Source organism: Drosophila simulans, chromosome 2L (assembly GCF_016746395.2).
Source record: "Drosophila simulans strain w501 chromosome 2L, Prin_Dsim_3.1, whole genome shotgun sequence".
Lineage (NCBI taxonomy): Eukaryota > Metazoa > Arthropoda > Insecta > Diptera > Drosophilidae > Drosophila > Drosophila simulans.
In genome coordinates this window covers 19,129,537-19,151,371 of record NC_052520.2, presented here as the reverse complement: position 1 = coordinate 19,151,371, position 21,835 = coordinate 19,129,537, and the positions used below count along the sequence as shown (strand labels likewise).

Sequence of the window (21,835 nt, the reverse complement as noted above, 5' to 3'; positions counted from 1 at the left end):
GTTGCATAGATCATCTATTGGGATTCACCCACGCACTTTGCGATTAGGAAGTCAGAGTCGCTCCCAATTTTTTGGTGTCCATTGGTCTGATTTATCGCTCTTGTTTGTGCTTTTTGATCTTTAGATACGGTTAGATTGAGGTGCATCTTCAGTGATTACTCTATAAAGAACCACTTTTGACTTCTCTATCTTTTTGATCTTTAGTTACGTTTAGATTGAGCTGCATCTTAAGTAGAGTAATCACTTAATCTTTTGACTTATTTGACAGTGGACTTTCATTGACTTAGGTTATAATCAATTTTAAGTTTGAAGCATGATGAACTGACAGAATATGTTTACATTACCAGTAGATATATTTCGTGTCTCTCAGAGCTCTTCATCATATATGCAGCTTTGATCGCCGATCTTTCACCTCGCCACATCCCTTTAATCTTTTAATGCAGTATTTTGTCAGTCTCAGTCAATTAATAGAGGAGAGGCAAAGCACTCCCCAGACAACAATTTCCAACATTAAGTCACTTGGACTTCCACGGGGGCAGGGAACTAGTTTCTTTCGATTTTTTTTATTTTTTTGTGGACTGGGGCAAAGCTCTGATGGACGGGCGAAGACAACGACAACTTCGACGACGACAACTACAATATCCACTCTCTGACAGGCTAACCCAACGCAAACAAAAACGACAAATCCGTCGTCGAGAGCCCCGAAAGGCCAAAAATAAAAATGCGCTTATAAATAATTCAAATAAAACATTTTGCCGGTGGCGCAGTGCAACATAGTCAGCCAAACCTGCTGAGCTGCTTGGGGAACATAAAATGTCACTTAACATATTCTCGATTAATCATTAACGTTTCAATCAAATCAGTGCGAAAAGCAAGTGAATCTCGTTCGCCACCATGGATAGAACAATGTACGGGAAGATCGATCCGGGTGCTAGGCAACCCTATCGCACGGCTCGCAGCAAGGGTATCCTGCCAGGATGTAAGTATATATCATATAAGTATACCCCAACACTTACCATGAAATATTTAAAAGTGCATACCACAATATAAGTCCAACCCTTTAGTATCTGCTAGTTTAGAAAAATGGCAGCTTTATAATTTCAACCAATTAGAAAACAAGTTGTTTTGAAGTCCAGATTTTGATACTAGTTAAGCTGGCAAATGAAGGCGACGGGACTATAGCATGCGAGGTCGTTCATCTGGAAGGAGGATGTCGACAACCAGAGCTCCACGCACCGATCGTGGCCAGTGCTGTTGTCCGGCTCTCCGGCGGACCAGTTAAGAAATGGAGCCTCTAGACCAGTGGCCTCCGACACGTATGCGCCCCGTTCGCCGAGGTCATTGATGGATAGCCAATAGCTGTAGGCTGGATGGAGGTGGGGGCTAAGGAGCTCCAGTTCCTCCCTGCTCTCCAAATTGAGAAGAAATCCGCCATTCTGACGGCAGTGGTTGCTTGCCTCGAACCAGTTGGTCTTTGCCAAAGAAATATAGTACTTCTTTCCATCGATTTCTAGGTTATCTAATAAGAATCATGGGTAACGATATAAGATATATCTCCTTGCAAATATCAGATATTTCTATAAGTTTTAGTAATAACTATAGTACTTACATCGCTTACCCAAGGGAGATGCCTCCAAGGGAAGCGCACTCCAGCATACCAGGAACAGCAGGAGTAGTTTGATCATCATTCCTCGAGCTTCAGTTCGCAACTGACTAAGAGTTTGGAAATCGCTTGAGTTGGTCAGATAGCCATGGCTGATAACGCCATGATAGTTAAAGGCTTTTATAGCACTTACAATATGTGACATAGTAGAGCAATAAATAGGAACATTCATCATTCTGTGGTATATTGGCACATACTCTACTTCCAAACAACAATAGATATAGTTTCCTGCTTTGGAGCCTCACAAATGTACTTAAACAAGCTACTCGCGTCGTCGTGGCAGGGTCGATCGTTCAGTTGGAACTCCGTTGAGTAGTTGTAGATGTAGCCCAGGTGTATGCAATGCTCCCTGCCGCCAGCATTGTCTGGTTGCTTGGGCGCCCAACGCTTGATGGTCACGAGTTGGGCATTGGAGAACCAGTAGTGGGTGCCGGTTTTGCCCAAGTCATTGCCGGAGGTCCAGTGCTCGGAGCGATCTCCTCGGGCATTCAAGAACGCGGTAATGGCGTCAAACTCCTCGGCTGTTTCGAAGGTCACCAGTTCGGATTGAAGCCTGCGGCAGTCCTCATAGGCGACATACCAATTGACCCTGGACTGTCCAAAAACATAGTAGCTTCCGTTGATCTTGATGAAGGGAGTCATGTCAACGGTCAAGTTGTACGGGTTTCCTTGAAAGGTTGAGCATGATCAGGATATAATCACGTTTCTTTGAATGTAAATGACATCCTACCATTTTGTATGTGGCTGGTGTATTTGTCGTAGGAGAATCCTGGTGCAAAGCCGGCGACAACAAGGATAAGTTGAACCACTGTCTTCAGCATTTTTCCTATTACTCATAGAATGTAACAAGTATAACCGCCTTTTATACCCAATGATATATTTGCAGAAGTGCGAGATAAGTTTACGGTTTGCTTAGTGGTTATCTTAAGGAAATAAAACAACTTTGATTTGTGAGCTATTATCTTTATTATATGGCTGCTCAAGAAAAAAGTATTCAGGTGTTTCCCCCTTATTGCAAAACTAAATAGTCAACCATCTGAAATGGAATAGGTTTGTGAAGCACTCTACTTCCACACCACGATGGAAATGGTTTCCATTTCGGGAGCTTCGCATATGTACTTAAACAAACTGTTAGCATCCTGGGAGCAGGGTCGATCGTTCAGCTCGAACTTCTTTGAGTCCGTGTAGATGTAGCCCAGGTGGATGCAGTGCTCCTTCTGCCCAGCATTGTCCGGCTGATTCCTTGCCCACCTGAGCGAACTAATTCGCTGGCCACTGGTGAACCACCTGTAGCTGCCAGTCTTGGCCAGATCGTTTCCCGATGTCCAGTAATTCAGCCGTGATCCGTTGGCCGTCAGGAAAGCCGTGACGGCATCGAACTCCTGGTCCGTTTCGAATGTCACCAGCTCAGAGTTCAATTCGCGGCACTTCTCGTAGGCCTCGTACCAGTTCACGGACTCCGTGCCAAAGAAGTAGTATCCATCGTTGATTTTGGTGAAGGGTTCCGCCTTGATGAGCGCACCAAAAGTATTTCCTTGTGACAAATGTAAGGAGGACATTCACTTATCACATACCTTCGATATACCATAGGTATAGTTACCTTCGTGTACTTGTATGGAGAACTTTTCGCGAGTCCATCCAGTTTTTGCTATGACCAGCAATGTAATTAGTAGAACCGCGAGCTTCAGCATTTCGGAGGTCTCTGGTTTTCGCGCAGAGGCTCTGGGCTTTATGGGACTTGAAATCCCCTAGAATTCTGATTAAAATTGCTAATTTTTTGAGGCATTCATTTTATTCCGCTCGCTCTATTTGTTTTTCGGTGGCATTGAAAAAAGGCTTGCAAAAGAGTGTTTCTGGGTTTTTGTTGCTCATTAAAACAAATACAGAACGTACCACATACCAAATTATAATTCCCTTCTTCTCGAAATGCTAAAGTACTATCTGACTAATTATAAAGTTTAACCATGATTTTAATTTGCTCTATCGATCGTAGACATTAAAGTTTTGAAAGTGTAGCATACTTTTCGGATCTCATTTGCAAATGAAACGAGTTCTTTTAGGAGATGTTGTCTTCTCGGCGTTGATCAATAAAAATGTTGGAAGTTCCAACTTGGAACTCCAAAAATGGTACATTTCATCGAAAACACGAGCATTTCAAAACATGAGGCATCATAGGAAATCGCCATTAAAGTATATTATGTAAGCAATGGCTCTCCAAACACCCAGCAGATGACGCAATCAAGTAGACAGTGTATACAAGTGCATAGCATGTAAGGTAAACAAATTTAGCATTTTGTTGCTAACTTTTACATTTCCGAGAGTATTGCCCCGAGGATTTTACTGTCTATACATTTATGCACTCAGAAAAATATGTTGTGCGTGTTAAAGTAACAAGAAAAATGTAACTGGCAAAACCCAAAGCAAAGTTAAAAACAATGTATAATAGGAGCTTATAAGCTTCTATTTTTTATTCATTATGCTCGCCGAAACACCTCCCCGTATTTTCGTGCAGTGTATTTACATAGCATGTCTGTTTACATCTGGCTGGAGTAATGTTAATTGCACCCAGCCTAACACCTTCTATTGCACTCGCATCGTATTCTCCAGTTGTCAGCACACGATTTGAATATTCCCCATTCAGTTTGCAGTGTGACGTTGTGCGGTCTTCATCGGATTTGTTTAGCAAGTGAACTAACTGAGTGCAAACATGAAAATCGGTAAGCCTCAGTCTCTCGGGTTTTGCGGCGTGGGTTTCATTCTACAATCTGTAGACTGGTAGTCGCTGACCTTACTACGCGTTTCATTCATTGGATCATTGGATCATTAGATCATTAGATCATTGTTCCCATTAAGTCGGCAGCCAATCCAAGTAGCGTCGGTGGGCGTCAGTGGTTTCCAATCGACTCGTGTTCTATTTATTGCCAGACACGACACTTTGGCAACAGATACAAGCACAATCCGTGAGAATAACGTGCGTTTCGCAACGATAAGGTGGCACATATCTGCAGAGCTGTGGAAGAAAAGATATAGAAAAAATCGATTTGGTTGTAAAGAACATTTTCAATTCCATTTACCATTCATTTTAGCTTATTTCTGATCTGATATCTATTTTGTTATGTACATATAGTGTTTAATGTAAGCTTTGTATTTATTAATGTGTATATCAAGTTCTAGGCTGATATTCGTATTATTTGATCTCATATATAATTGCAATTACAGTTTCGTCTCGTAGTGTTCAATATGACAGTATACACCTGTTTAGGTTGGCATTACGCAAGATATTCTAATTGCCGTGGCGGTAACCTCAGGGCATCTGAGATCCGATTGATTGATTACATTGGCGGCTTATCTTATAAAGTGGGCCTTACGGATACCGAGGAAGCTGGGTTGGTCAAATAACAAAGGGGTATACAACGCTGTTGAGAGCTTATCGATAAAGCAGAACCCGTTTTTATGCCTTTGAGTTGTCACAGGTCGGGGCCACCTAATTATTTTTTGTATTATTGATTGTACCAATAAGGAAACTCTTACATTGTTAACCTTTTAATATCTTTGAACCAAAATAATCAATTGTGCAAAAGCATCGCACAACCGCCAATCGCCATCAAAGCGAAGCAAATCAAAGAGAATAAAACAAAACACTTAATTCTGAACAAAAGCCATAACAATTTGTGACTATGTGTTGCTGTTGCTGTTGTTATACAAATACTAATTTTAGTTTTCTTTTCAAAGTCAAGTGATTCATTCATTTAGTGAAACAAAAAAAACCGGCAAAACACTCGGGAAATGAGTAAAAAGGCAAGAGCGAAAGGCAGACGCCAGGTGGCGCCACCACTTGTGTGACACACTAACTCACGCAACAACAACAACAAACGGCAATAATTACTCAACACCTGTGCTTGGAAAAATATATTTTCTGAAATTCCAAGAAATTTTTATCGATTTTGTGGTAACTTTTAAGGAGATATTAATATTATGGTGCATATAGTATTAGGTTCATTCGATGATCGGAGTATAATTCTCTTCATCGTCAATATATAATGTGAAGTGAAATGTGGTATTTATTCTGGTTATGATTATAATTCAAATTAAATGATATAAACCATTGTTTACGAAGTATGTTTGGGGCACATAAGTTCCGTTTGTATATAACGCTTTTGGGTGCGACTCGAAGAACTGACCAGCCTCTACTAAATCCACTAAATGGCGGAAAATAGTAACGAAAGACATTGTCATTTTGCACTTGCACTTCAATTTGCACTTGCGGAAAGGGAAAGTTAACTGTATATTTGATGTTTTGTTTGATCGCAGATTTTTTATATATGTATCGATTTAATGTTTCTACATTTCGGAGTTTACTACAAGGTGTAAGTCAGAAAACAAACACAATTACCACTAACTCTTCCTTTTCAAGAAGCGCTTTCCTATTTTAATATTATTGACTTAACTTTTAATAATAATTATAATTGCAAGGTAGCTTCATGTTATTTTTGTGATCTTATTACAAGAATCAACAATCAGCTGTTCAAATAATACAGTTCTTTAACTCTTTCTCTTTCTTTTAAGAGAACACAACGCAAAGAAAAACACTCAAGAGAGAAAATCTCAAATCTTCGTCGCAAAAGCTTTTTTCCACCGCTTTCGCGCAGCTTCAGCTTCGACGGAATTTGTTGTCGATCTTCTTGTTCAGTTGATTTTAAGATTTTGCCGAGCGAAAATAATTTGTGTGCTGCTGCTGCTGCTGCGCCTCGTATGTGTGAAGTCTTTGCGCGGGTGTGCGGGTGTGTGTGTGTGTGCGGGAATTTAATTAAGGCAGCCGCAATCGATCAGCAATATCAGCAATACAACAACAAACCAAAAACCGCAAACAACCCGCCAAAATGAAAATCGAAAGTGCTCCCAAAACGAGCTAAACAAAACCAACACACATACATGCGTGGATATGTAACAATGTCAACAAGGAAACAACAACAGCAACAATTCGAATTCGCGTGATTTATCCGCCTCTCTCACCCACGCTCTCTGCATCTCCTCTCCCGCTCGCTCCTTCGCTGCATCAAGTTGTCAATTGCAAAATTTCAACAGCTGTCATGTGCAGCTGCCTCCCTCCCCTCCCCGTGCCACACCCTCCCACCTTCACTTCGCTGAAAACCGAGTTTGAGTGCAACTCCGCCATAAAAACCTCTTGCAGTCAACTACTGCTTGTTAATTGATTTTAATTGCATTTTAATCAAGTCAGTAGCTTCTGCCAATTGCATTCCTCGAAACTAATTTGTGAAATGTGCTCTTGATGAAATATCTCCTCGTGGAGCAATCAAGTGGCTTATTGAACGCATATATTCTGGCACCCAGAGGAAACACTACAGTACCCTCTCGCTAAAAACAACTAATTAAAGCGAACATTGCTACCAAACTCTTGATTCACTCTTGAGTCACAAACTGTTTCAATTAATACATATATATCAAATGCTTGTGTTTAGATCAAATTAACTTAATTTCGAGTCTTAAGAAATAGAAAAAATCTCTTAAAAAGTAGTTTTTCCAAACCAATATTTATGTTCTCATATTCACCTAATTGATTGCAATATTTGCTTTAATTTTGATGTAGAATTTTGAGTTATTTGAAGTATTTTCTCGCCTGAAATGCATCACCGTGTTATCACAATAAATCAGCGATCTTTAACCGATCTTAAATATTTGTTTGCTTGTGTGTTCTTGCGATTTAAAAAGAATCATTTCCGTTTCGGGCACCATAAATTTGAAAATCCCATTCGTCTTCTTTGTCGGCCCTCCTTACCCGTTGACCCAGTGGAGCGTGACGTTCTGATAACCCTGCCCTGTCCTATATATAGACGATCCCCCCGTCTGATCCGAGCGGGAAAGTCATGGAAGTGGGAGTACGGAGACCCACATATGGTGCCTGGTGCCTGGTGCCTGTGCCTCGAGTGATTTGCTCGTCAACCACATGTTCGATCTCTCGGTTTTGGACTATTTTTAAAGATATTGCGAAATAATTTGGCCGATTCTAGCCCAATAATGCAAATGTTTTCGAATATAAATTCGAGCATATCGCCTCTTGATCACTTTCATACGAACGTGTTATGAATTCGCTTGCCAAAACGAACGAATCGCGTCACACCTTATTTTCCTTTTCATATATATGTACATATGTGTAGAAAAGAAAAGCTCATAATTTGAGCGATAGAAGGCACACTGTGGCTGAGTTTCCACTCGATTTTCTTGTTCTAGCTTTTGGCATTGGCCCAGTTACAGGTGTGCCTTTTCCGACTCTTTCCCCCGACTTTTGAACTCTCGGGCGAAATGTTCGAAATTTGTTTGATTTATTTGGTGGCCTTATAGCTTAATCGCCTGCTGTCATGTCTTCCTGCTGTTTTAGTGTTCTTTCGTTTTCCTTCTTTTTTTTTGGCTTGTTTTTGTTGCTGTGGGTGGGTCAAGTAAATGGCGTTAAGTGCGATTGTATGACAGCGGATGATACGAGACATCCAACAGATACTTTCGGCACGCCTCAAAGCCAGCTTAAGCACCCTCAATCTAATGCTTTCTGCACGCACTACAAGAAACCAACTTCAAAATCAAAGAAAAACTATTTGAGATTTAGTATATACATAAATAAGCCTTTTAAAGATCTGTGTACTCCAAGTTGTTATACTAATAAAAGGATTATATATTGATTCATTAGTTCTTTTAACATTTTAATTTAATTTGTGTTAATTTTTATTATGTTTAAACATAACTAAATATTTTATAATAGTTTCCATTTTATTGGCTTAATGTAGATACAAATTCTAAAGTGCTATTATGATTAATGCTTTTATTTTTCTCTGTAGAACATCCCTTCTTTCAAATTATTGACGTTTTTCTCGATTTTTCATGCGCTATTATCATGTTTACTTAGCCACTTCCCTTCCCCCTATTGATCTTGACTAAATTAGAGGCGAGAGGAATGCAAACAACATTATTTTGATCAAATATGTTTTCATGGGACGTACATTAAAGAAACACGAACACACTGAAAGATACTATGGCATCGTGTAGATGCGATATTTCTTGACTTGGTGCGATTTTTAGCCCGTTCGACAAGTTCGTCCCACCTAAACTGAATCAAAAATTGTGTGTAGATGTTAGTTCCCCCGCTCTCCAACTATGTATGTGCTATATATGTATATAAAGATATATATATATGTATATAATCACCCTCATACTCGGTGTTTCGCTAGTTTTGGGCTGCAGTGTGGGTGTCTTTTGGCCTGACTTTGTTTGGCCCCGAGTTGATTGAGTTTTCGGTGCTTTAATTTGGTCAGTTGGCAACTGAACTTTCGGTTCGGCTGTTGTTGTTGCTGCTGCTGTGCCGGTAAAAATATTTAACTTAACTACCGTTTATAGTGGTCCAGACAAACGAAAAAATATTTGCATATCGGCAAACAAGTGACAATCGAGCAATACATTTCGATTCCATCGATTCTGGCCAAATTTAGTGCGTGAAATGTCTTCAAAACTGATATCATCGTCGTTCCACAGTTCGCCCCTCAGCGACTGTTTCAAAGTGGGCGAGTTCGAGAGACGTCTGGGTAAGTTTGTTCAATGGGAGCAAATGGCGTGTGGGCGATAAAGGGTTAATAATGATGTCGCTGAAGGTGTAATTCGACGGGGGCTACGGGTCAAGTTCAAGTGCAGCTGCTCATTGGGCAGGTGTTTCAAAACAGACAAACAGGTGGTTCAAAACAGAATTATCATAATTTTTTAATATAAGTTAATCAAGTGTCCTTATAACATTTAAGAATGGAATAACATGTAGAATGAAATTTTTTCGACCCTACAAAACTATTTCAACTCATAAACGTAATCACTAGCTGCCTCCATTTAGACATTAGTCTGTTCGCATGGACGTCAAGATTAAGCGGAAACTACAGAATCTTATTAGGACTATGCCATTATCATTCTAACTTCATAAATGGATCTTTCCTTAAACTCAAAACAAGCTTTTCCCTTCGCTCAATTTCAATCTACCCTAGACACAAACCAGAATGAAGACCTATTTAGCAATTGTAGGTATTGTGCGATATCGCTCAAGACAAAAGAAAACAAACAAAATGTTATCAGAAACTTTTGCTGGAGATATGTGCCAGCAAACGAAGGCAACGGAGTCGGATCTCCGTTTAGTTAACAACGGACTATGCGTCAGAGGTGTGCAGTGACAGGTGCTTCAAGTTTGGAATTTAAATAGAAAATACCTGCGACATAGCGGAAGAAGTGCCATGGCCAACTATGGGGATTACGATAATCTGGGTATTGGTTCCTCAAAATTTAATGTGTTATACAAGCACGAGTCACAAAATAAAACGATTTAAGCCTTAAGTGTCGAGTTGAGTTATCAAAAAGAAAGCGTCATATCTTAAAAAAGAACAAACGATAGACTCATTTGTTAAAAAGCGAAACCTATTGAAAGTTCTGAGTAATATCAAAGGCATATATTAATGTTTCACCCTTCTTCGTTATAGATGCTCTATTAGCCGACCTGCAAAACAGTGTGCCAGGCCAGCCGCAGCAGCCCCAGCCGCAATATGGAACTGTCCAGCCCAAGCATCAACCTCTGCAGCAACAGCAGTTCGTGGACAACACTCCAGGTTATGGAAGTCTCAGGGGCAAAGCCCAGCCCCAGGTGGTGAGTATACTGAAATAGTTTGCTTGAAATCAATACTGATTTGAATATTTCCACTTTTTTGTAGTATCAAGAGCACTACAGCGTAGAGACACGCTCTCCAACGGCAGTACACGATTTCAATGGCTCCTCCACGGCTCCGGGATACGCTAACCAGGGATCGCTGCCACGTCAGGCGGCGGGAGCAAGCACAGGACTCTCAGAACTGGACTCCTTGCTGCAGGATCTGCAGAGTAAGGAAAACTCCAACGTTATATCGGATTACAGCATTTCAATTTCATATGCATATTCAGTCCGCTTTGTCATTTTGTAGTTTGAGCTAAGTTACGAAAGTTAATTAGTCTGTCTGTATATATGTACATAACTACCGGTTTCTTTGTAATATTGGTTTGTACATTAGCTTGTGTAATTTATTGCACTGTTCAATTAGCCACAAAATACTAAAATACATTTTAAACAGAATTATGTACATTGAAGCGTCTTGTAACAACATAGTATGTATGTTTTGCTTAAGTAACGACTCCTTAATCTAATTCGCTCCATATAAAATGTTCTTGTATGACATTAATTGGTTTTTTGTTGACTCCTTAGAAATCGATGTACCGGTCAACTACAGTACTCCAGTCTCGAAATACAATACGATGAATAGTTATGCCACCGTGGAAGAACGTCCTTCAGTGGACAGCCTGCTGAATGAACTGGACAATGCTCACATCTATGCTGTTCCTAACGGGTAAGCAGATCAAAGGAGACATCATTGATTATGGAGGTATTAACTCTGACCTCATATTTATTTAGATCTGCGCATAAATCTCCGACGCCGGGACGCCATGTCACCATTACCGTTCGGGAAACGAAGACGGAGAAGTTGACGGGTCCAGATGGACCAGGTATGTAACTACCAGCTAACTCAATTATTTAATTGTGGACTAACATGTTTGTCCTATTGCAGTTGGCACTGTCGAGGAGCAAATTGTGCAGCAGAAGGATTCTTATACGCCCAACCATGCTGTTTCGGGACAACAGGTGCATCAGGCCTATACGTCGCAGGCCACCAAGGAACTGGATGATCTGATGGCTTCACTCTCCGACTTCAAGGTAAGTCCTCTGACCATTGAGAATTGTTAGCTTGGATATTGATAAAATTCTGCATATACTGTATACAATTTCTTATATGAACATTTTAGATATAAGTATGTAAAAGTCAAAATCATTCTAACTGAGATATCCTACGATATCTTCTGTATGCCATGAGCTTTTTTTTTTAAAGATAATTTCTATTTATTTTGGTTCCAAAAGGAATCGTTCAGTCAATTCCTCTGAACTTAACCTAATGTGTGTATAAAAGTATATGAATGCCATGACCTACAGGAATATATGTATGTCGTGTCCAATGAATGAAACAATTATTGTAGTATACTTTGAGCGAATATATGCTATATATTTACTTTACAAAACACTAAATGCTTTACTGCTGTAATGAGTCTATACAATAAAGTAATTCAACTTGGTTTATCTGTAAAACAAATCGATTTTAAAGTTTAAATTGTAAAAATTAAATGGATTGTTTTCCAAAGTTTTGACCGTATTATATTTTAAGAGCAAGAAAGAAAGTATGCCTCGACTATTAGATTACCATCTGCAAGCAGCAAACCGATTGCTATAGCAAGCAGATAACGCGATTTGAATCATCTTTGGAACGTAGATAAATATTTATAACCTAAAGAAACACCCGAGTAATCTAAGCATATGGGCGCTAGCGTAACAGCGATAGTGTTCCTCTGCGTCACTAAAATCTGTATGCTTAATCTCAGTTTTCCAGCTTTTATAGTTCCAAAGATCTTGAAGTTCATACGGACGGACAGACAGACTTGGCTAGATCGTCTCAGCTAGTGATCATAATCAAGTATATACTTTATACTCTATAGGGTTTGGAACTCTTCCTTCTGATAAATTCAATAAATATAGTACATCTCTTGGGCTCTGGGTTAAGATGTTCTATTTTAAACCTTTTCAAACCTTTAACTTCTTTGTTTTTGAGACAATCTTGCAGGTTTTGTTATATCGACATGTAAATATTTAATTACTGGCTTCTAATATTGTATTGGCAAAAAGATTGTTATAATTTACTAGGCATCACCGTCAATTATTTTGGAAACGATATTCTTTCTATTAGAAATGAAAACAATTAAATAAAATTATTTTTCCAATCTATAGTGTTTTTTAACAATCGCATGCCAAGAATATTTGTATGTAGATTATTATGTAAAGTATTTTGTAAAGTGCGCCAATGTTTTCACTTTCTTCACCTGTCGCGGGGATACGCTCACTATAAAAGCGCCTGAACAAATTGCATATGGTCCAAGTCTTTCGTCCCACTTGCCGCCACCCACTAGATCCTTCTGATTTTCTACTATGTATTTTGCTATTTTTAGCAAAAGACGCCCCAATGCTCGGTTTGGTTGTGAATTGTAATAAAGACCATAAAATGAATCTATTTGTCAACGCAAATCGTCTGACGCAAGGCAACCAAGCGAATCTAATGACACCGCCGATCCATAGATCCCCATGCTACCCATTGAGGAAGATCCCTTCGAGAACTCGGAGAGCAGCCGAGAAAGATCTTGACTTTGACATCTGCCAACGCAATGCGAAGGTGGATTTCGGGGCATACTTTAATGGGCCACATAAATTGATTGGACTAATGAAGTCTGATTATGATGGCGAGGGACTGTCACACGATTTATTGCACACGGCGCCAAGACATTTTAAGTTTGAGTTTTTCCCCAGACCAGCATTTACACATGGCCACGTTTATTTTATATTCTATCGGTGCCTCATTAGGGCATCAATCAATTTGGGTGGCAATCGAGTAAACAAAAAAGGAATTTTTTCATGCACTGCACATCTCCTCAGGATATACAAACAAGAAATTATTGTTTCCGTTCAATTGGATTAGCCTGCTTTTCTTTTATGGCGATGTGTCCATTCGCCTTCCTTCACATGTCCGACATTTGTTTTTAGAACTTTCTGACATCTCGAACGGAACGCCTGTACGGATGATGTATTTCAGCAGATGTCGTTCGCATTTATTTGGCCTTTTTACGCCACTTTTCCGTTTTGTTTTTTATGATCTAGTTAAATGAATTGCAATGCGTCTGCTCCTTTCTTTCATACGAATGAATTTGGGTCAAGGCTCAGTTCGTTAATGAAATGCATCGATCTTTGGAAAGTAACTCAAAAATGTCAGTAAAAGCAAATGAATGCTATTTATTCCTATATTTCTCAGTACTTTAAAAGTTACTAGCTACTAGCATCTACCAAAGTGTTTGAATAAATTCTTGTGGCCTAACTCAAAGTAATTTATTGCTTTATTTCACTACCTAATGTGACAGTTAGTACCGATTCTGTATAAATGTTTCCTAACATTTTGAATAGAATATTTTAAATGCTTTAACACCCAAAAGTTTAGAATATAGAGACTTGACCTCATGTGCCTTAAAATTGCAAGATGTCGGCAGGGAATGCCGCGAATTGTCAGTTTGTCGCCAAGGCATTCGGATTGCATTAATTATTAATTAATTACTAAGTGAAAAATATTTTTACACACTTCTTTCATTTTGTTGGCAATCGATTCGATGGCCGTCGCAATCAAATTAGCAGACATTGTGCGGGAAGGGGGTGAATGGATTCTTTAGACTTCGAGTAAATTGCAATTCAATGTCATTGACGAATGGCAGGCGTGCATGCAAAAAGTATAAAGTATACTCGGTCGGGCCTGTTAATTATTTAATATCATTTTCAATTTTCTGCCAACCGCGGGGCTGGTGAAAGGGGGCAGAGGGCGGGGGGCCAGGCGTGTCCGTGACTTTTGTTGATATGATAAATATGAAAATAAAATAGAAAAGCCTCTTGGTCCCTCGTTCTTTTTCTGTACATGTGGAGAAGAGCGGGGGAGAAAAATAAAATACAAATATATTCGGATATAAACAATATTGCACACGGCCCGTCGGATTTTCCCGGCGCTTTTCCTACCCACACGAACACACCCAAAACGCACAGTTAGTCGCCCACCCACCCCCATCCAAACCGCCCCCCTCACCCACTTGTCAACGCGTTTTCCACAGCGCACACCGCTTTTGCTATAGTTTTTCATTGCAAATCATTTGCATGGCTATTTTCGAAAGCGTTTTTTATTATATTTTCTTTCATTTCTATAACCCAAGCGATCCATTTAGCTGTGGGTGTTTCAGCGTGTCTCTGATATATTCTCTATATTTTTGTTTGCGCTTTCATTGCCACAATCATCTGGCGTTCAAAACCGCATTCGTATCCCCATTTTCCGCCCATTTCCATTTCCATTCCTCCTCCTGCCCGTGCCCGTCCATTCATTGATCGAGATTTCCTCAGTGCCAGCTTCCTGTCCCCCATTTCATAATCCCTCAATTCCCCACCTTCCCGATTTCCCCCGTCCATTGGCCACGACTGGAAACGTGTGCCGAGCGAACACTCGGCTGCGCTTTTTATGGGGAAATCCTGTTGACCAGCCGGTCGATGTTCATTTTATACTCCATGCCAAACGGCGATTTCGGTGGTTCGACTGCGCTGTGTACGATTTGGGTCTTAAAATAGGCAATGAAAATATTAGAATGAGAAAACCTCGCCGACGCTGAAGCCAATGAAAATTTGTGCGGCAGGCGAAACAGGAGCGGAGTTTCATTGGAAAGGGCGGGCGGGAATATATCTTGATAACTCATAGGTTTCCTTGATTAAACAAGAATGCAGTCGCGACTATAACATTTTGGGAAGTGTCGATTTAATTTGGCATATTTACAATATTTCAATATATGGTGCGCTTCGTCACTACGCAGAATGCTGTCCACAGTGATAGAGTCATTCCATGTGGATACAACATTTTAATAGGTACGATGATTTATAGGAATGTGAAAATATTCCCCACCATGTCAATTGCAAGTCTTTAATGTACTGCCTATAAAATTCTTAATCGGTACTATTTAATAAATAAATGTCTTTTTATCAAAAAAAAAAAGGCTTAAGAAGGTTTCTTGAAATGAATCTTGAATATTTTATGCGTTTAAGGAATTAAGCTGTCGTTTGTGAATTCCTAACCAAGTGTAATAATAAAAATAATAAAGGGTGATCATTCACGTAGTGACAAAACGCACCAAGAAAAAGAGCCAGGACGTCTACTATTTATAAAGAAATTATAATCTGCTGTGCTAATCCAAAGATATTGAGAAATATTAAACTAGGCAGCAGTAAAGTAAAGTTAGCTAATTATTAAAGTAGATACGTACTTCACCTTTTCAATGCGAATCCTCCCCTTTCCCAAAACAGAGGACGCTCAATTAGGCGTCTCTACTTAGTTAGGCCGAAGCAGGCAGAACCCGAGCACGCCCAATGAAAATGCAGAGTTTATGAAAGAAAAATTGAATATTGAAATGGAGACTCGACAGACAAGATCCGCACAGAAGCAGTAGAGAGCCCCCTTGGCCGCCCACTCCTTTCGTTGTTCGTTCTTCGGAAAACGTTCCTTCGTATTTTTGGCAATGAACGAAAACTACGTCAACGTAGAAGAAAAATGCTTTGCATATGAGGAGAGCGTCGTGCGCAACGAGGTCCACATACACACAGCCATACATATAGCTATACAGTTCAGTCAGGAGAATCTGTGCGAAGAGGAAGAGAAACATTATTTTTGATATTTTGATTCTTTTTTTTCGTGTTCGGCGGCGGTGGCGGCTAAAAGCAAAAGTTTTTGTGCTAGCGCTCGCACAACTTTTGATTCAGTCGAGGCAAGCACATCGACGTAAGCCCACCGCGACAGGATCCTGGGGATATAGCATGCTAATTGGAATCGTTATCCATCATTCCAGGTCAGCAACGGAACGAACGGCATCGGAAACGGCAGTCATCCGCAACAGCATTCGTCCACTGTGCAGCACCAGACGGTAACCGACTACGCCAGACCAAACAAGGGCAGCCAGCAGGCACATCTCACCCAGACGATCGAGGAGACGACCATCGTCGAGGACAGTCGCGAGGATCAGTTGGATTCTATGCTAGGCAATCTACAGGCCAATATGAGTCGCCAAGGAGTCAATACCGTGCAGAAGGGCTGCTGCAATGCCTGCGAGAAGCCCATTGTGGGCCAGGTGATCACAGCCCTGGGCAAGACATGGCATCCGGAGCACTTCACGTGCAACCACTGCAGCCAGGAGTTGGGCACCCGCAATTTCTTCGAGCGCGACGGCTTCCCCTACTGCGAGCCTGACTACCACAATCTGTTCAGCCCGCGCTGCGCCTACTGCAACGGCGCCATTCTGGACAAGTGCGTCACGGCGCTGGACAAGACCTGGCACACGGAGCACTTCTTCTGCGCCCAGTGCGGCCAGCAGTTCGGCGAGGAGGGATTCCATGAGCGCGACGGCAAGCCGTACTGCCGCAACGACTACTTCGAGATGTTTGCCCCGAAGTGCAACGGCTGCAACCGCGCCATCATGGAGAACTACATCTCGGCGCTGAACTCGCAGTGGCATCCGGATTGCTTCGTCTGCAGGGTACGTTATCCTCTCACATAGATATGCTAACCAGAATTAATGCCATTTACGTTTCATCCTGAAGAAAGGAGTAGTAGCAGGGGCTTTGCCACTGACACATTTGATTCCTCTATATGTATTTCACACCTCTAGACTACACCTTCATTTACCATTCGGAATCGAAATGTGCCAGCAAAGCCTTAAGATTTGAACCTTGCCTTTCCCCTCGCTATTTTTGGCCATGATTACCCATTTTAATCGTTCATCCTGATCACGTATACCCCTTAGGATTGCAAGAAGGCCGTTCGCGGCAAGTCCTTCTACGCCATGGAGGGCAAGCCCGTCTGTCCACAGTGCGTGGGCGTCGACGAGGAGGAGTAGGAGAGATCCACAAGCAACAGCATCAGCAAACTTGTTGCTGAAGTTCAGCAGCCAAACGAAAATAGCACCCGGCGGCAGTGGCTTCAGATACATTTTGGTATCTAGCTGCGTGCCACTTTTTTATTACCAGCGTCATGAGGAGGAGAACTCGCGGCCAAAACAGCTGCCCGCCGTCCGTCTTGGCTATTTTCGTTGCGGGTCTAGGAGCAACACAGCACAGCACGAACAACAGCAACATCAGTGGCAGGCGCAACAGCAGCAGCAACATAACCCTTTCCCAACCCTTTTTGCTCGCCCAGCTGGCCCGCTCCGTTTGGGGGCAGGTGCCGCTGGTGTGAACATGAGTCGCGAGTCCCTGAGAAGCAGCCCTCTATGATGGTCTTTTTGAACGCCCCTGTCCCTGTCCCTGAGCCTGACCCTGCACCCCCGACTTGTTGAACTTTTCTATGCTTTTTTTGTAGGCTAAGTTTATAGGTACTTTTTAAATTTAAAATCATTTATGAAAATGACCCACAATATTGTAATTTGTTTTTGTAAATAAAATTTTAATAATTACACATTAAAACACAACCAAAATACAAAAGAAACAACCAACTAAAGCAAGCAAGAACAGGAGGTGGGAGGTGGGTGGTATGGTGGAAAAGTGTTCGCATCTTTTCAAGGTGACGGCGACCTTCGGGCGAAATCCACCCACCCAGAACCAACCATAGCCACCCAACCAGACCTCGTGTCAAGGTCAGTGTCAGTTTGCTGGCCTTGACACATGTGTCTGTTGCTGTCCCTCCTCCGCAGTTGTGTGTTCTTGACTTTTGTTGCTTTCTATCCGGTTGATAAACAAATTACAATATTGTGGATTCGATTTTCGATTAGGGAAAGCAATAATTCTTACCAGCCTAGACTATTTTCGTTGCTGACGTTGTAGTCAGCATTTATATGCTTCGCCTGGCACTCGGCTATATATCTGTCCATAATGGACATAAGATTCGCACTGTTTATTGTTGGTCTTTAATGGGCACCCCCGGGTGCTAATTGAATTGATTGGACTGACTAAATTTAAGTCGATTCGTCAATTTCACTGAAATAGAGCTAACTATTTTAACCATTTGTGTCTATTAATAGCTAAGCTATTGCAATGAGGAATTGCAAATCCGCTTTAAATATATACATAAGACACATAATTGAAATTCTCCATTGAGTGTTGCCAATTCGTGCCTTATATGTATTTGGTTTTTATTTTTAGTTCATATCGATATTGATTATTTGGCTTATTTTTGTTGCCGTGCCCCACTTATGCGCTTCTTTTCATATGATCAACAAAGGAAAATTATGAAATGGCTTAAGGGGAAATTGTTGCACCTGTTGTTTATGGATTGATTGATTTGTATGAGGTGGTGAAAACCGAAAATAGCTTTTCCGCCGCAGATATCACGTTCTCAATGATCCTTCGCTCCATGTTTCGATCGCTGTTGCCGGTTGGATGATATTGTCCCCTGCCACCTCTCCACACCTCCGATGCCCCATGTTTTTGGAAGCTGGCCAAAAGCGTGCGCAAAATGTTATTGTCTGAATACAATTGTTGCTGTTCCTGCTGCTGCTGTTGATATGTTTTTCCAAAAGCCCCCCGAAAAAAAGTAAATAGCAAGAAACAAATGTCTTGGCCGCACTTTTTTCATATATTTATCATATTTAAATATTCCCCAAATCTTGTTTTTGAAATGTACAATCTTTGTTTTCCAATTAGCTCGACGCCGTGAACAGTGGGCCCCAGGTCCCAGGGTACCAAAGTCCTCCGTTCGTCACTTTTTTTCGATTCGACTAAATTCTAATTAGGTTTTTCAGGCCAGGCGTAAAATTTTGCACAGCGAATATTATGTTGTCGGCTCTCGATCGGTTTGCTGGTCCGTCATGCTGTATGGCAACTAATTTATGGTCGTAATTAGCCCCAGACGGAGGCTGCACCGCCATTTGGCCCACAATACATCATCCTCATACCTCTCCTATATTTCCGAAGCGCACATAATCATACTTACAACTGAAGATCAGGACAGTGCGGTTGTGATCTTGAGGCGCAGTAAACATTTCTAGTGCTTATGTACTGCGTTTCCCAAAAATGTTTATGGCAATGATTTGGTTAGCTATCAATTATTTAGTTCTGGCTAAAAACGATTAACCCTGAGTATTCCTAGAACGAACATCTACTATTTGGCATAACGACATCTGGTCATCAATATTATATCTTTTCAGAATACTTAATATTTACCTTCGACTTTTTCACCTACAGGACTGCCGACAGCCCTTCCAGGGAGGATCCTTCTTTGATCACGAGGGACTGCCGTACTGCGAGACGCACTACCATGCCAAGCGAGGATCCCTGTGCGCCGGGTGCTCCAAACCCATCACCGGACGCTGCATCACGGCCATGTTCAAGAAATTCCACCCGGAACACTTCGTCTGCGCCTTCTGCCTAAAGCAGTTGAATAAGGGCACTTTCAAGGAGCAGAAGGACAAGCCATACTGCCACACCTGCTTCGACAAGATATTCGGATGAAGATATTCGCAGCTGCCAAACTCTAGTTATGCATATAATACTGTTTTTTATACGATTTACGAACCCAATCAAAAACGCACAAGCCCCCCACACACACACACCCACACACCCGTACACCTACTTACCGTGCATCTGTGCTTTGTATAACCGAGTCAATTTAGTAATTTAATTAACGCCATCCGAACAGGATATGATAATAGAATGCGATCGTAATCAATTAGCAGACACTAATCCTAATCAATAATGTTGGTCACTTTGATATTGCTACTCGTTCGACATGAAAAGACCATAGAACCGAATGATAAATAAATAAGAGAAACCATTTTCTGTCTTTTGGATTGCCTACTTTGCGGATTCGTTTTTTTAAACTATTCTCTACATTGCACAGTGGTTCCCATTGTATGGGGAAAGCGGCCAAATTTACTTTTAGTTTAGGTAGACACTTGAAACGTAGCACAAAATGTTCCTATTTTTGTAGGAAAATTATATGACCACTATATCATATAGCTGTCATATGAACGATCACTTTGAAATTAAGTGTAAGTGTGGAAAACTTTTTTGTTTTTAAGTATTTTGCAACGAAAACTTAGAAATCTACATAAGAAATTAGTATACATATCCAGGTTGAGCTTAGCGAAAATTGTATGCTATTCATATAGCTGCTATAGGAACAATCAGTCGAAAATCGTAATTTTGTTTGAAAAATCTTTTTTTTGCAACCAATATTGAATGAAATTGTTTCATTCATTTAATAACAACAAACACAAAAAAATTTTTTAGGTTATATACATTGATATACTTGTATTTTAATTATTCTAAATTAAAAAAAAAAAATATATAATACAAAATTAGAAGAATATTTGGCCGCTTTTCCCATACAATGGGAACCACTGTACATCGGTTCCGAGTGGTTTGGGCGGAACACCACTCTGCACAAAAATTTGAATCTGAATTCGAGTCGTTACCATAAGAGGCTGAGGCGTCATAGGAATTGCAGAATTTGGCCATTAAGAAGGCTTCAAGAAGATAACCGAGGGACCTCATTTTCCGATGTCCCTAAGAAGATTGTCAGCATACAATGACTTACCTTCATGCCATCTGTTAATTTGTTATCTGGGGCTGTTTTTCTTATGTTAATAATGTTACAAATTTAGGTATTGCTATCTGAACTTAGCCGGCGCGCCAAACTGTGCTGAATTAATAGCTGCAAATGACATAAATGGGTTGCTGGAATTCCCCATAAGGTTTAAAAAATAATAATACAAAAAACAATTAATTAATGAGTTACTGTAAAGCACGCAATAATTTCTGTTCGTCGTGAGTCATGTTTTTAATTGTTGCCTATTCAAATGGCGCCGTAAAAAGCTTGTTATACAAATACAAGGGCACTCTTATTGGGGCAAAAATAATAAAAAATGTAAAGTTAAATGTAGAATTGGGTTTAATGGAAAACTGGATTGCTTTACTTAAATCGGGAAAGGATTTAAAAATGGCTTTCTAACTAAATTTATTCCGGAATACTTTTGAAGTTAATTTTAACTAAAAGTAAAAACAATAAAGCGGCTTAAGCCATTCGCCCAGCAGTTAATTTAAAGGATATTTTATGATATTATTTAAGAATCTTAAAACAACCAACATTAAATACATCAACACATTACAGATTTCCAAGATAAACTCCCAAAAAGAGGAGTATCTAAAATATTACCAAAAAGCATAAAATTCCAATAAATTTCATTTAGCTGAAAATGTTTCGTTTCCGTATCTCGTATCTCGTATCGCGCATTGCCATTCGCATCTCTGCCGCTCTCTTTATCCGAATCTCGTGGATGCGTACTCACCCACACAACTGTATAACGATGCCGGCCGGTTAACAACTGCTGTGTTGCCTTCTCGCTCTGGCAACAGGCACTTGACATTGAGGCAGAATTAGAGGAAGAAGAAGAACCTGGGCCAGCTCTCATCGACCCACTTCCCACACCCCACCACGACCCCCGCCCACTAAT

The 21,835-nt window shown here is 40.6% G+C and overlaps 4 protein-coding genes and 1 long non-coding RNA gene across 8 annotated transcripts; 1 reads left to right on the top strand and 4 right to left on the bottom strand.

Annotated features, from left to right (window-relative positions):
- Nucleotides 1–686: 686 nt before the first annotated feature.
- Nucleotides 687–20,154, top strand: LOC6732804 (paxillin). 4 transcript variants are annotated; one of them, XM_016178078.3, is made up of 9 exons: nucleotides 6,324–6,413; nucleotides 9,068–9,252; nucleotides 10,183–10,346; nucleotides 10,411–10,576; nucleotides 10,935–11,076; nucleotides 11,142–11,233; nucleotides 11,296–11,441; nucleotides 16,241–16,924; nucleotides 19,566–20,154. In XM_016178078.3, exons 2-9 carry the CDS (start codon nucleotides 9,168–9,170, stop codon nucleotides 19,830–19,832), a joined length of 1,746 nt encoding a protein of 581 aa, XP_016025520.1. In that variant the 5' UTR covers nucleotides 6,324–6,413; nucleotides 9,068–9,167; the 3' UTR covers nucleotides 19,833–20,154. The 4 variants fall into 4 exon arrangements, with proteins under 4 accessions (XP_016025518.1, XP_016025520.1, XP_016025525.1 ...); XM_016178083.3 differs by lacking the exon at nucleotides 19,566–20,154 and adding an exon at nucleotides 17,192–17,542 and having other exon boundaries at nucleotides 6,326–6,413; XM_016178076.3 differs by lacking the exons at nucleotides 6,324–6,413; nucleotides 9,068–9,252 and adding an exon at nucleotides 687–979.
- LOC6732807 (C-type lectin 37Db) lies at nucleotides 1,060–1,811 on the bottom strand. The gene is made up of 2 exons (XM_002079884.4): nucleotides 1,610–1,811; nucleotides 1,060–1,519 (listed from the first exon to the last, which is right to left on the bottom strand). Exons 1-2 carry the CDS (start codon nucleotides 1,806–1,808, stop codon nucleotides 1,146–1,148), a joined length of 573 nt encoding a protein of 190 aa, XP_002079920.3. The 5' UTR covers nucleotides 1,809–1,811; the 3' UTR covers nucleotides 1,060–1,145.
- On the bottom strand, nucleotides 1,831–2,519 carry LOC6732806 (C-type lectin 37Da). The gene is made up of 2 exons (XM_002079883.4): nucleotides 2,394–2,519; nucleotides 1,831–2,331 (listed from the first exon to the last, which is right to left on the bottom strand). Exons 1-2 carry the CDS (start codon nucleotides 2,482–2,484, stop codon nucleotides 1,862–1,864), a joined length of 561 nt encoding a protein of 186 aa, XP_002079919.1. The 5' UTR covers nucleotides 2,485–2,519; the 3' UTR covers nucleotides 1,831–1,861.
- On the bottom strand, nucleotides 2,619–3,379 carry LOC6732805 (C-type lectin 37Da). The gene is made up of 2 exons (XM_002079882.4): nucleotides 3,264–3,379; nucleotides 2,619–3,197 (listed from the first exon to the last, which is right to left on the bottom strand). Exons 1-2 carry the CDS (start codon nucleotides 3,352–3,354, stop codon nucleotides 2,728–2,730), a joined length of 561 nt encoding a protein of 186 aa, XP_002079918.1. The 5' UTR covers nucleotides 3,355–3,379; the 3' UTR covers nucleotides 2,619–2,727.
- LOC123327355 lies at nucleotides 18,807–19,685 on the bottom strand. Its single transcript, XR_006542068.1, has 2 exons — nucleotides 19,545–19,685; nucleotides 18,807–19,482 (listed from the first exon to the last, which is right to left on the bottom strand). It is a non-coding gene; the product is annotated as an uncharacterized LOC123327355 (long non-coding RNA).
- Nucleotides 20,155–21,835: the final 1,681 nt, after the last annotated feature.

Excerpts from the sequence above, each read along its gene's own strand:
- LOC6732805 (XM_002079882.4), bottom strand. The coding sequence starts at position 3,354 with ATGCTGAAGCTCGCGGTTCTACTAATTACATTGCTGGTCATAGCAAAA. Across the intron at positions 3,198-3,263 it reads CTCCATACAAGTACACGAAG|GAAATACTTTTGGTGCGCTC; the intron begins GTAACTATACCT and ends ATTTGTCACAAG.
- LOC6732806 (XM_002079883.4), bottom strand. The coding sequence starts at position 2,484 with ATGCTGAAGACAGTGGTTCAACTTATCCTTGTTGTCGCCGGCTTTGCA. Across the intron at positions 2,332-2,393 it reads CACCAGCCACATACAAAATG|GAAACCCGTACAACTTGACC; the intron begins GTAGGATGTCAT and ends CAACCTTTCAAG.
- LOC6732807 (XM_002079884.4), bottom strand. The coding sequence starts at position 1,808 with ATGTCACATATTGTAAGTGCTATAAAAGCCTTTAACTATCATGGCGTT. Across the intron at positions 1,520-1,609 it reads ATCTCCCTTGGGTAAGCGAT|ATAACCTAGAAATCGATGGA; the intron begins GTAAGTACTATA and ends GATTCTTATTAG.
- LOC6732804 (XM_016178076.3), top strand. The coding sequence starts at position 895 with ATGGATAGAACAATGTACGGGAAGATCGATCCGGGTGCTAGGCAACCC. Across the intron at positions 980-10,182 it reads CAAGGGTATCCTGCCAGGAT|ATGCTCTATTAGCCGACCTG; the intron begins GTAAGTATATAT and ends TCTTCGTTATAG. Across the intron at positions 11,234-11,295 it reads GACGGGTCCAGATGGACCAG|TTGGCACTGTCGAGGAGCAA; the intron begins GTATGTAACTAC and ends GTCCTATTGCAG.